The sequence below is a fragment of the Ciconia boyciana genome, chromosome 7, assembly GCF_034638445.1.
Source record: "Ciconia boyciana chromosome 7, ASM3463844v1, whole genome shotgun sequence".
Taxonomy (NCBI): Eukaryota; Metazoa; Chordata; class Aves; order Ciconiiformes; family Ciconiidae; genus Ciconia; species Ciconia boyciana.
The window spans coordinates 25,239,028-25,252,532 of NC_132940.1; the positions used below are offsets into that span (position 1 = coordinate 25,239,028).

The 13,505-nt window shown below is 38.9% G+C and overlaps 1 protein-coding gene across 1 annotated transcript in view; it reads right to left on the reverse strand.

Moving 5' to 3' along the window:
- Positions 1–552: 552 nt before the first annotated feature.
- The window catches only part of NR5A2 (nuclear receptor subfamily 5 group A member 2), an 86,457-nt gene continuing 73,504 nt past the window's right edge, over positions 553–13,505 (reverse strand). The window contains exon 7 of the mRNA XM_072867387.1: positions 553–1,443. Coding sequence (XP_072723488.1) covers positions 1,196–1,443 — 248 coding nt within the window. The 3' untranslated portion in view covers positions 553–1,195. The remainder of the gene's footprint in view (positions 1,444–13,505) is intronic.

Genomic DNA, 13,505 nt, shown 5'->3' on the forward strand with positions numbered 1-13,505 from the left:
ACTTTGGCCTACATAGACATAGCAGTATCACTCTTCTTTCTTTGCGTAGAAGATGCGTATTACCCAACTTTAAAAAGAAAAAGTTTCATTAGATATTGGATGTTTGAGTTGAAATTTAGTTTCTTAATGACTGGCAATTTTAAAGATAATTTCTTAATAAGCTCCATGGCATCATCAGGTCATACAATTCATTTGTCTATTCTTGCATCACTAAATGCATTTTTTAAAATTTTATTTTTAGTTTTTTAACATCAGTATTTGATGTCCTAGAAAATAGTTTTGTGTGTGTGTGTCAAAGAAGCTATTCTTTGTGATGGCTAAAACATCTCCATTTCCTTTATTTGGAAACGGCCATGAATATATAGCAGAGCCATATTTTAGCCACTGCACTGGTTAAGTGTATAGTTGAATTGGCTAATTTGTTTTGGAATATTTATCTTAGCTATTTAATAGCTATCCGATAACAGTAGCAGAAGAGGGATACTGCCTGAGAGAACAACATGAACACGTGACAAAACAAACTTCAGAACATAGGAAGAGTGCCAAGCTAACTGGATAACAGACTCTTCATATTAGCGATTTGCAGGCCTGAGAGACTGACAGTCAAAACCAGCCTCTTAGGATTTGGTGGCGATACTACATAGCACATGGCCTACGCCAGCTCTCTCTTTCAGATTGTTGAATGGATGCCACATCATTTATCACAGAAGAAGTAAGTGTTGGGTCCTTGGAAGGATGACAGAAGATGCTATAGATGCAGTTTTGCATCTATTATAACTGGTTGAGAAGTCCTGCTATACAGTGAAGGAATTTAGTGCACTCAAATTCCCCACTACCTTAGCTCGATAATACGGATCAGTTTTTTTTTCTCCTAAGTTTCTTCATATTGGCAATCAGCAGAGTTAAATATACAAGAATCATTCTGTCCTTTTTCATGTTGACATTGGTGATAGTATCCACTTGGTAAGTTCACTTCACTCCGGTATAAAGTCCTATAAAGATTCCTTTGGGGATGTGTAGCATATGATTCACAGTTTGCAATACAAATACCCTGATACATCACTTATTTACTATTAGTATTTGATTATTATACCATTTTGCAAAGTCTTAAAACCACGTTTTAATTAGTGTTGCTTGGAGCAGTTCAGGATATATTTTTTTTTTCTTTGAAAGCAGAAGCTCTAATGGGTATAATTTATGCTCTCTTTGCATGCAGCATTTCAATGAGAAGGTTATTACACGGCACATCCCCGTTCAGGTGTTTGTAGTAGAGGTATTCTTCGGCCTGCATACTGATGGCCCGGATTTCTGGTAGTCGCAGGAGAAGCTGCCCAAATTTGTCTGTTTGCTGTGGGTAATTACACATGGTGTAGTCCAGCAGAGCAGCATTCACTTGTTCCTGAACACCTTCCACAAGCTGGAAGTTCTCAAGATTTTTGACATCTGAATGATAATAAAAAAAAGTAACAAAAATTTAGTTGCATTTTAATTCCTGTTTACGAAGGCAGTGTTTCACTAAACGGATGTATTTTTTTTTCCTCCTGACAAAAGCGTACTCTACAAGCTGCTGAATATTCAGTGAACCCTTTTGCCAACTTCCCTGGGAAAATGATCACAAAAGAGCTTTAGCGGAGTGTCTTGTTGAAATTCTGCATATACCTCAAATCAATTAGACACCAATGGAGTCTGAGCAAGGTCAGCTCTTTTCATAGCTTACAAAAGGAAAGGTTGAGGATTCCTAAAGTAGAAGACCATAATATATTGCTAGCAAATGAGTCCCAAGAGAAAGCCCTATCTTTAACCTAGTATGTTACACAATTCATATAATTCTGTATTAATTTTTCTGACCCAAGGTGAAATCTGTGTCCAGGGTATGATGTAGTTAATTCTAATAAAAAGTGACAGGGTTCTTGTTTCTGTTTGACATTTTCTAAATGATTCTGAAAGCCTTTGACTTGTCTAGCCTATGTTAATGAACCATCTGGTACACTCCAGTGACTGCCAAAATAATCTTCCCTGCTAGAAACTCTCTAAAATATATATTTCACTGACTAATGATCTTTATAAAATGAAATCATTGTCCTTTGGGTGGAATACCAGATAAGAATGGTGCCCTTTAACCTGGATATGGTTTCTGAAATCCAACACTGATTTTTTTTTTTTTTTTGGTATTGGACAACAGGGGCATTTACATCAGTAAGGCAGGTACAGTTTATTCACTCTGCTTCTGTATGATTATCTTCTGTTCCTATATAGCAAGTTCAAGCTCTGGAAATGCTGGTCAGAGATAAATGCCAGTATATTAACTCCTCAATATTTGCTTCCCTGTGTAAAAATTACTCTGATGGCATCGTCTTTCCACATGTCTGGAGAATGCAGAAGTTATTCTAAAGCTTGCAAATTAGAGTGCTGCTATAATGCAGAAAGAGTGAAGTGATCAAAGTGCTCTTGCTGCGAGAACTTGTTTTGGTTGGTGTTTGATCATTTATACCATCAGTACAGTACTGTAACAGGTTCTTGTGCATGGTAGAGCACGGTGATACTGAGCATAACTATGCTGCTAATTCACTTTGAATAAAGACAAATCTGCTCTTCTATGGATGTTCTTGGAGCACAGGAGACGGGGAATTTGGCAGAATTTGGTTCATTGTAAATGCCAGCCTTTGGTTGGAGGGGAAATGAGTGTTTTCCGTTGCAAAACAGGAACACGCGTTGGTCCTCCAATCCATCAGCAGCCTGAGAGGCTGTGTAAATGTGTGCCTTTTCCTAGAAGTGCTTTAAATAGAGCAAATATTGGTTCCTGCACATAACTGTGTGCTGGAACATGAGGGAAATGGTTGGAGGAGGCAAACATTTTCTTCAGGACAAGAGGACAGGACGGACGCCAAGGATGCCAATGGCAGCCCAGGGTAGCAGGCACAGCCTCCAGGGCCTGAGTTACAGGCTTTGGGCAGGAGCCTCTCTGGAGCGTGCTGGCTGCTGGCTGTACTTCAGGTTCACTCTTGCATGAGCTGGGGCGAGTCTTTCCTGCTGTGGTCGTTACTGTCTGCCTCTCCTGTCCCAGTTCCACTGTGGAAATGAAGCAAGTGGCTCTTGGATTTGTGCTGCTTGTGTGGGAACTGGGGACACAACCTCCATCCAAATTTTGCTAGCTGGCTTAAGGAACTCACTAGCGATACTTAAATTATGACGGCTGTCCACCAAGAATCATCTGAACTTTGCATTATCCAGAGTGAGGAGAACTGGAAACTTCAAAGCTGCTATGCCTGGTCCCTTAGCTATTCAAACTCATTTATCCAAAGTCTTTTTGCCAGTGTCTCTGGAGATCTTTGGCTCATCGTGTTTTCATGTATTACACCGGACATTTTCTCACACAAAATATAGCTGTTTATTATTTTACATACCTACATAAAACTTCCAAGGTATTTTGTAGTGAGTGTAACCTGGTTTAAAAATTGGGTGTTCTAAGCATATTTTTATAAAGTTAAGAAAGGAACAGTATCAACTATCACAATTATTTTAAATATGTTGCTTTCAGATGCAAATTGCAATCATGAATGTATTGTTAGAACATAAGAAATTCCCACAGAAAACAGGGACTATGCTGGAGATTAAACTGTGTTAAACAGCAAGATAAAATGTATAATGATCTCAGAATCAGTATTTCAAATTTTTTCCCTGTTAAAAATAACTTTAAACATCAGGAAGTTTTAGAAACTGTTAGCTGATTCAACCCCCTTTAACTTCAAAGGGCATCTTTCTGTTGCTGTCTGGTTTGAATCATACTGTGAGATTAAATTGTGCTGACTTCTTGGAAAACCAGGTTCATTCTCATTTTTGCTCTCTGTCTAAATGTTACTGAATGGAATATATATTTATTGGCAACATCACAAAATAAATTTTTACAAAGATCAAGAAGAAACAAAATCTGAGAATTGCAAATTTTCTATATCTTCCTGCAAAAGCGGTGAATTCAATGTATGTTTTATAGATGCATTCTGTCTTCAGCTGTATTGATATTATACTCCAAGTCAAAGGGAGGCATAATATTTTATCTATATTACCCCCATATACAGGATCGGTGGCTTCTGGCAGTAGGTGTACCTGTGCATTGTATAGGTGTTCCTGTATGCTCGTCAGCTACGTGGCCTGGCTGAATTGCATGGAAGTTGCAGAACTATGGGCGAAGAAGGGCTGTGTTGTTTTTTTTCTCATCTCAGTGGACAGTTCTTTAAATACTCATATGTGGCAACATGAGCACTGAAGTCAGATGTAAAAACAAGTCCAATTAACACTAACAGTAAACAAAAAGTAGTTCTGGGGCTTCTATACCACATCCAGCCTGAGGAAATACTTTTAATATATTTCTTCTACACAAATTCTTGATATTTGTGGTGAGGTGCAGTGCTTGTAAACAAGGTGTTATTAGTTAACCAGTGAAAATATGTAGAATTTTCCTGACTGTTTTTATACTGAATCAGATACTCCTACTCCAAATGATTACAGTTTAGGACATCACTAAACAATTCATCTGTGTGCAGATCTCTCCAGGACTGCAATCATAATAGTGGGGATGTAGAGGCAACCTGATGACCAGTTATGTATTTTGGAGTCAGTCTTCATGAAGTAACCAATATTTTTGGATATGACTTTTGGTAAGTGCCCTCATCTTATGTACATTAACAATAAATGCTGCAGTAAAGCAAAGGAGACAAATTGAACAGAGAGAGGGGAGTCAAAGGATATGTGCTGAGAGCCCTGTGTAAAGCCCCATTCTCATGTCTCATGCTCTCATATGGTATTTTGTATATTGTTAAAAAAGAGGTTTGCTGAACTTATAGTTGCAATATAAATTACATAGTTATTTTTGAGAATCACAGACTCTAGCTCTAATAAAGATGAATAACAACAAAGGCAAACATGTAAATATTAAGTTATTTCCAGTAGCTCCAAGTTCTGCAGGTAGAACAAGAAATGCTATCTAGTTTTCACTTCTGGTACTTAGTATTTAGCTGATAGTGATACAAATGTTATTAAATAATAACTGTGGTTTGTAAGTAGATGGTTTTCCTGTGCTTTGGGTTTGGTTTTGTTCTTGGTATTTATTATATAACTCTGGCTAAAGGTACATGATTTAGTGTTCCAAGTATTTCTTTTTTGATGAAGATCCTTTGAATGCTAATGAGTTAACTTGGTGAACATCGAGCAATGCTGGTGTAAGTCTGCTGAAGGCAGTGGTGTACAGAATCTGCTACTGATGTGTACAGCACAACAGTCTTTTACGCTCTCATATAATTCTTCATTCCTGTCTGCTTTTTAGAATAGGAATGTCTCTTATCAATCTTTACATCGGTTAGTAACAATTTAAAGTACACATGTTTAAGCTTAATGCAAGAAATCATTTTCCAAAGTTTAGACACTTGTAAATTAAATGAGTAGGAATAGGTCCCCCCCTCCCGCCCACACACCCTTTAAATCCTAGCAGCTAGAAAAAGTGTTTTGTGTTGCTACAGTAAGTATCAGTCTCTTATCTCTTCTACTTTATTCACTCAGGGACTAATTACCAACTTTTTACATGAAACAGCCTTACTGTGAGCTCACAGTGGGGCGCACATCTTTTTCTATCCTTATTGGAAAGTAAACCCTTAGGTCTTCTGGAATATATTATATGTTTTACAAGAAATAGCAATTGCTTTTCTGTCAAACAAAGAATTTTTGTTCTCTATAGCTTACTTTTGACGATTAAGACAAAAACAGTATTATAGTATGTCAGGATCTTCTCTGCAGTCACAGTAAAGATCTGCCAGTATTCCCAGCAATCCCCCCATTTTGATTATTTTCTACAGCTGCTATAAAGCTGTGCATTAAGCTGAAACTGCATACAACATTCAGCCTGAGGAGAACACTTTTGCATATTTTCCCCAAAAATGGGTCTGGTCTTTAGAGGGGGAAAATATTTAGGTTTCAGAGAGATTTTTCGCCCTCTCATATTCCAAACATGAAATACTGAAGATTTGGTGGTCTACTAATCTGTAGAGAGCTTCCCTTGGTCTGGGAATTTTGAAAAGAAAAATGAAACAGAATGAGAGATTTAAATTTGAAAAATAGTAACTCCTTAGGAGCAGCATAAATATTTCCCAAAGAAAGTCAGTTAGATGTTACTGCTCGTGTCTTTTATCAGATACTCTTTCTACATGAGGTGACGAAGAGGTGCGTGCACACACAGCTTGGCTGCCTCTCTGCATTTTGCATCATTGCAAGTGCTGGTATTGCAAGGACGAAATAAGGTTGTGTTTCGGCTTCTCCATGGGGAGAAATTTCTCACTTTCATAAGGCTGAAAACAGTCTTACAGATACTCCAGGCAATAGGACTCGATACCAGGCCAGGGTTGAGCTTCCTCACCCTGAATGGGCTGATGAGCCCCATCATTTAAGGACTTTATTAAAAGCCAACTGGTCCCAAAGCTTAATAGCTCTTTGGAATGACTGTTAAACGTGCAGGTAAAATATGATGTCTTCCAAAATCTAGTGATGGTATTTTTGGCCAGGATGGCCTTCAGAGAGATTTGTCTGTTCTTTCCAGCCAGACTGCATGGCCTAATGAGCAGCATTGCCTCCACTTAGAAACACGCTGCTTTATCAGGGAAAGATACAATGTGCCTCCTCAGCCTGAAGTCAGGGTTCCCGTCAGGGGCTTTAGTGTGAGGCCAACTCCTGCTTGACCTTGAAGATGGAATATGTTAATTCTGATGAAGGTTCTTCCCCCAGAAAAGTTCAAAGAAGGGGGACCACCCAGGATGGAGGTGATGTTACCAAACCTTCCTCTATTTAAACACAGCTTTTTCCTAGTTTCTTTGCCCACTTTCTGCTAGCCTTGCAAACACTCTAGGCTATGGGACTTAAAACAGAGGTAGATTTTGACATGTGATAAAAAATTTTTTGAGGGCAAGAGTAGTAATGGTTGATAAAGTGCCAATCTCTGAAAATTACCCACAATTCTCTTTCATTGAAACTAATGGCGACGACAGCAGTTCCATATAGCACATCTGTCACGAAGGCAGATGTATGCCATTCTATAGCTAAGCCTTCTTGACAGACAAAATGCTATAATGAAGGAAGATTTATGGTAAAGATAAGCTCCTCACTGCAAAATTCCCCTCAGTTTTATTACAGCAGGGTTGTGCTGAATATTACTTACTTAGAAGTCATGGGAAACAATTTTTGATAGATGTGTTTGTTAATCAGTGGTAAGGCACTATATTTAGCACTTTCCAAACCTTGAAAAACCTTTACATTATAACAACAGAAACCACTTTTATTTTCTTAAGACCCCCAAGTCCAAACTGAATGGGTAGAAAACTTTTCCTGTCTTTAGAAGGATTCTTTTTTGGCAGTGGTTAAGCTATCTGTAACAGTGCAACAATCGATCTCTGACCGTTTATTGGGGTCATAAAGTAATTTTCATTTTCAGTTGAACGTAACATCAGATAATGGGCACATTGTTTTGAAAATCTTGATTAAATTCTTCTATAGCAATGTATTTCCTTCACACCTAAGTACTGGGCAAAATGATATATATTTTTAAAGCAAGAATAAGATGCTTATGAGAGAAGAAGCTGTGGTTCTTAGTCTGGATCCTGTTTCATCCCCTCAGTATTCAATCTTGATGGACCTGTGGTTTCAACAACTCAGACTCAACTGAAATATATTTTGGTGTTGTTTTATAGTGGTAGGCTTCTTTCTAGTGTTATTTAAAATATCAAAGAGTATTTTTCTATTCCAAAAAGACTGTAAAATGACAGATTCTTACTGAGAATATAATCTCCTAATGTCTATTAAGAACTGTGTTTATTGACTTTTGTGAAGAATTTTATAACTGCCTTTGCTGCTGTTAGCTGTGCCATGGAAAGAGAGATATGGGGAAATAAGCTGGATTCCTCTCTTTGTGGAACTGTGAAATTATTTTACTAAATTTCAGTTGTTTCTTTTCTTGCAGTTCCAGTAAAGACAAAGGGCAAAGCCTAGTTTGATCTCTCAAATCTTTGACTGGTGTAATTACTGAGTCATCACTCAGGAAAATCAAACAGCTTGACTTTCAACATCTCAGGCTGAATGTACTGACTTGAAAGTTAAACAAACAAAATCTCCACCCACTTCTAATCCTGGCACCCCAGAAACCAACATCCTTATTACTTGCAAATGAGGCATATGTGATATGGTGGTGGTCACTGAAACACAATAAAACTAAATCTTGCCAGGCCTCTTTGGAGGAAGAGCTGCTCACAAGTCCTGGCCCAAAGTCCACAGCCAGCTACACCCTTAAATAAAGTCCAGTGTTTCTCACTGAGACTTATCAGGGAAAAGCATGGCCAGGTACAGCCACACAGCCAGGGGTGTGGAGAGCCAGTTGGGATAGCTGGTTGATGAAACTGCGGCCCAGCCTAAAAGGTGCCGGGACAGAACACAGGCACTGAGTCCCAAGTAGTGGTTCCACTGCTGGCACTTCATCTTAGCCATGTTTAAACTCCGGTACCATCTCACTTTCTTTCACTTTCTAAAGCTTCCTCCAGGCCTGGAGTTACGTGCCCGCTGATGTCCCAGACTTGCCCCTGCTTTGGGTGACCAATGCAACGTGTTGCTTTTCTCTTTCTCATCTGGGACTGAGGGCAGCCTGTCTATTGCCTGAATGCTTATTCTGTAGGGATTTTAATCCACCTTTAGCATTCGCTGATAGGATTAGGTTCCACATAAGAGAGTAGCTGCTGCTTTCTCTGAAGACGACAGAGGAACAGGAATATGACCAGCACTTGCTCGGTTGTGTCTTCAAGGAAATTCCCCAAGCAACTGGAGTCTCCCACCATGCCAGAGGGTGGTCTGAGCTTTTGTTAGCTACAGGCTCTTCTCAGTGAAGGTGTGCTCCAGTCTTTGGGTTGAAGCTCTGCTGCTGCACTGAAAAAAATAACCCTAGGTGATTTAAGCCCAAATTTATAGCCTGTCTTTGTGGGCTGGTGGTGAGGGAACCTGCCTGGGCTGACGTGGGTTTCTGGTTCCTGCTTCCAAATTTGTTTGTATGTTTGACCTAGTGACCACTTAAGGTAAATGACAGATCAATCCTAGAAAAAATGTCTCAATCTAAGTCTCTCTTTTCCAGGAAAAAATTGTGTAACCACTATCCTGTGGAGCCATGGTCATATTTGTATGCTGGCACACGTTGATAAACTGGGGCAGAAGTGATTTAGTGAAGGTCTCACAGATAAACTGAGAAAGAACGTGAGTCAAAACTCATTTTTCCTAACTCCTCACCTCATGCCAGGTTCATATGATATGTCTGGGCTAGAAATGTTTGTCTTCTGAATATTCAGTTGGAATAAGCATAGATAAGAAAACTAGCATGTTAATTATCATGCCATCAGCAGGCTTCAAAATATATGTATGCTTAAATGCAGACAAATCTACAGCCATAGCATTAGTTTATATCACACTTACAGTTGCCAGAAAAAAGTATCACATTTGATAAAAGCAGAAACTAGGCTTCTGATAAGAGTTAAAAACATTAGAATAAATACTAAATTTATTGAACCAAATGGTTTTCCTAGTTAATTTCTGAAACATCATTTTAATCTTCAATAGCACATGAACAATACAGGATTGTTGGTGTTTTAAGGGAACTGGCTGTCAATGTCTGCAATTTGTGGGGTGTGAATAGTTTAAGATGTCATAAATATTTATGAAGTTCCTGGGAATGGTGATAGGGACATGATACAAAATCCTTGAAGTTATGAACTGGGGCAGAAAGGGTGTTATATGCAACTTGCAATAATAGACAGTACAGTATAATGTAGAGAGGAGCAAGAAACAATTTATTATTTAGGTGAGAAGAAGCTGAATGTTTAGAAAAAACGGAAAGAAAATTTTAGGAAGATTTGCTTTTATCTAGAAAATATTTGCTCTGCTTTTGCGTAGACATTTGCAACTTTTCTGAATGGTTGGATTTATTGCACTCATGAGAAGCTTGCACATTCTTTATCCTTTCCCTTTCTCTCCCTCTCTACTACTCAAGTACTGTTTAAAATAGGAATAATGGACCAGATTAATCTCAGAGGTATTTCTACTGCTGCCACTGGAACTACACCAAGGGGTGATATAGTCCTAAAAGAAGAAATATAAATATTTTCTGGAAAAATATCGAATAGAAATTTCTGCTGAGGTTAAAACACAGAAGTGCAGCTGCCACTGAAACCCTTTTGAGTAGCAGGCTGTATCCTTTTATAAAGCCCATCTGTCTCTGCAGAGTATAAAAAATGCATGATCATAAAAAGCAGTACTCCTTAGGGGAAAAATCTCTCTGTACTAATCTTGTAGTCACTTTACAAAACAGTTTTTAATCCCAAATTTGCATTTGATTTTCAGTCAGGAACTTTTGTGGTTTTTGCAAAGTTTTCTTATTCCATTAGAATAAGATATGAGGTACAGTTTGTTCAGGTGGCAAGTCCAGACTATGAATAAACCAACGTTATCATATGAAAGAGAATTAAACAGGCAGATCCAAGTGGGGATATATTAAGCCAAATTTAAGCTCCAGTAGTTGAATTTAGCCTGTACTAGATGTCTGGTTTGCCTCAGGATATATTCAGCTTTCCAGCTAATCGACTGAGGAAAACTGCCTCAGGTATGATAAAATTTACAAGAGAGCTCAGTCGAATAGCTCTTGTTATAAATACTAGCTTAAAGGCATTCTTCTGGTCTTTGGGATGAGGACTGTATTTGCATTTAATTATTATATTTCAAACTTTTTTGAACTTGGTTAAAAATATTAGACCAGCCAGTTATATCATTGTAGTGGTTTCCAGATAAAGGTAGAACTTCATACCACTCTTTAATTACTTGGTGAATTTTGTTTGGCTTTATCCTTTTGTTTAGATCCAAAGTCCCACAGGAGCAAAAGTTCTTACAATATATTCTCTTTAAAAGAAGGAAATATAGTTAAGCAAAGATGTTTTAGTGATATGCTGATCTAAGAGGTACAATACTCTACTATGACTTTCTGTCAACATAATTGACAAATAATTCAGAGTTTTAAGTCTTTTGCACTATTTTGAGACAAGGCTTAGTGTGAGACAATCAACCAATCATCTTTCAGACATATTGATTTCAAAAACCTATTTTTCTTCTTTTTTGAGACTTTTAAAGACACAATTTTACTAGTTTTATGTGCCAATATTTGCACTAACAGTGTTTTTTTTTTCCCACTGAATTAATTTGTATCAGTGGAAGCTGATTGTAGTTTAGAAAGAACATGAAAAAGATAATCACCTCTGCCTGTGTAAGATATGAGAAGTGGAAATCAGTAAAAGAACTATTTTCTTATATAATTGTGTTGAAATAATGTAAAGCATTCATTTAATTGCTCAGTGCTGAAAGCACTACAGTAGAACTACAGGAGTTGCACTACAGTAGAACTATAGGAGAACACACAATATGTGACTCCTATTAGCCAAACATTTGAATTTTACTATTATTGTTTAGAAGAGCTAGACTCTGCTTTGGGCAGTTACAGTGATTTACTATGTAAATGTAACTGCAGACAGCTCACGAGACCATTGATGGTACATTGAAGCCGTTTTCTCTCAGATGCTGTTTCAATTCCTTATCAAAGTAACATTGACAAAAAATTTGCTGGTGTAGATGAAGAGCGCCCATGAGTTTGATCCCATCACGTATGTGCGTGTGTCAGTCATCAGATCATGACCATGCTTGACTGCAACAGCCCATGAATTCGCTTAAATGCAATGCACCGTGCACTGGTGCTCCTCACCGAGTGTCAGCAGAGCTGGTGGCCCTGAGACAGGGCTCCTGCTGCGTCCCGCCCTGTTCCCCTGGCCGGCCCAGGCTGTCGGGCCTCCTGCTAGGTGGTGGAAAAAAGAAACAGTTTGTTCTCCTGTACTCTCTGTCTTGCTTTCATGGACAGTAAACACACCTAAGGTAAGTAATTTTCTGCTGCAGTCTTTCAAAGCATATTGTTTCTGACATTGCCTATTGATCTGAGTGGAAGTTGCAAATTCCATTTTTTACTGTGACATATGTCTGCGCTTAGTTGTGGAAGTGGTTTGGCAAACAAGAGTGACAGAAGCCCAAATGAGGACATCTGCAACTACACTGGCACTCTGCATGTGTCAGTGCTGGCATGCAGGAAACACTGGAGAGGCACCCAGTGTGTCAGCCTTTGGACTCTTTTCTCAAAGACTTTGTTGTGTATACTACCATTCTTCATCCTCATTGCTTACACTTTTAAACGTACAAATATGAAAGCCGAAAAAAAGCCCATCTGAAAGTCCCTCTGGCAACATGGTTACTCATCAATTAAACAGATAGGGTAGAGAAGTGTGGAATAGACAAAATACTCTTACACCTGCATTTCAAACATGAGGCTCTTAGAAGATAATTTTATTTCTCAGCTACCTCTGATGTCTTGACAAGAAGCCCTGATCAGAAAGGACTGGAGGCTCTCAGGTAAGGTAGTGCCTCAGCACATTTTTAATGTTTCAGTTGCTCAGTAAGGAACAGCAGAAATAACTCAGGTAAACTCCAGATTTGTGCTCACTGCTCAGCTTAGACTTGAATGTTTGCTCAGATATGGATGAAATGTTTCCATAGACAACATAGTCATAGGTTTAACATGAGGAGCATGAATCAAGGGGCTACAGATCCCCGTTGGTCTCTGGCTGGAGCTGCCCCTAACATGGTGCCAAAAACTCATGTTCCCTGCACAAGGGCAGAGGTACTTTTTGGTCCCCTGATGCCACATGGCAGATGAAGGAAGCGAGCATGCCTCTGGCACTGCACAGTGGCTGCTGCGATGGTCTGCAGAGGGGCTCGGGAACATGAGGGAGCTCAGCCTCCTGCAAACTGAGGTTTGCACTTTTCCTGCCCTGGCCAAGCTCACCCCACCAGTGACATACATGCCGTCAGGGTCCTGGCGACTCTCTGCCAAGTCCCTTGATGCTTTATTGAATTAGACTGTGGATTTTGCCTTTATTGCTCTAGGATCTGGAAGGATTTTTAATTCTAGATCCACCACCTAAATCAACACTCATTGGATTAAGGTCGGTTCTAGCCAGATCTCACTGTACTCTTCCAAGCAGGGGTGTTTCCCCACCTGCAGGTTTTTTTTTCATAGACAGGACTGTGAATTGCCATTTGGAATGAAATTTCTGTTCTGTTTTTCATTTTATGGTAAAAGTTATATGAGTTAGTACTATGAAAATTGTAAAAACAATTTGGATTTCTTTAGAGGTTAACTTTCCTGAAAGTTATATCTAGGCCAAGAAATCGTGCTTTCCTGTAACCTTGCAGCCACAGCAGACAGTGGGTTATGCATTTGGCAGGATACAGTTCACGTAAGTACACATGTGCATCCTCGTGCTTTAGTCTCATGGCAATGCACAGGCTTTCAAATTTAAGGTATTCAGCAACAAACAGTGCATTTATGGCTGTAAATCACCATA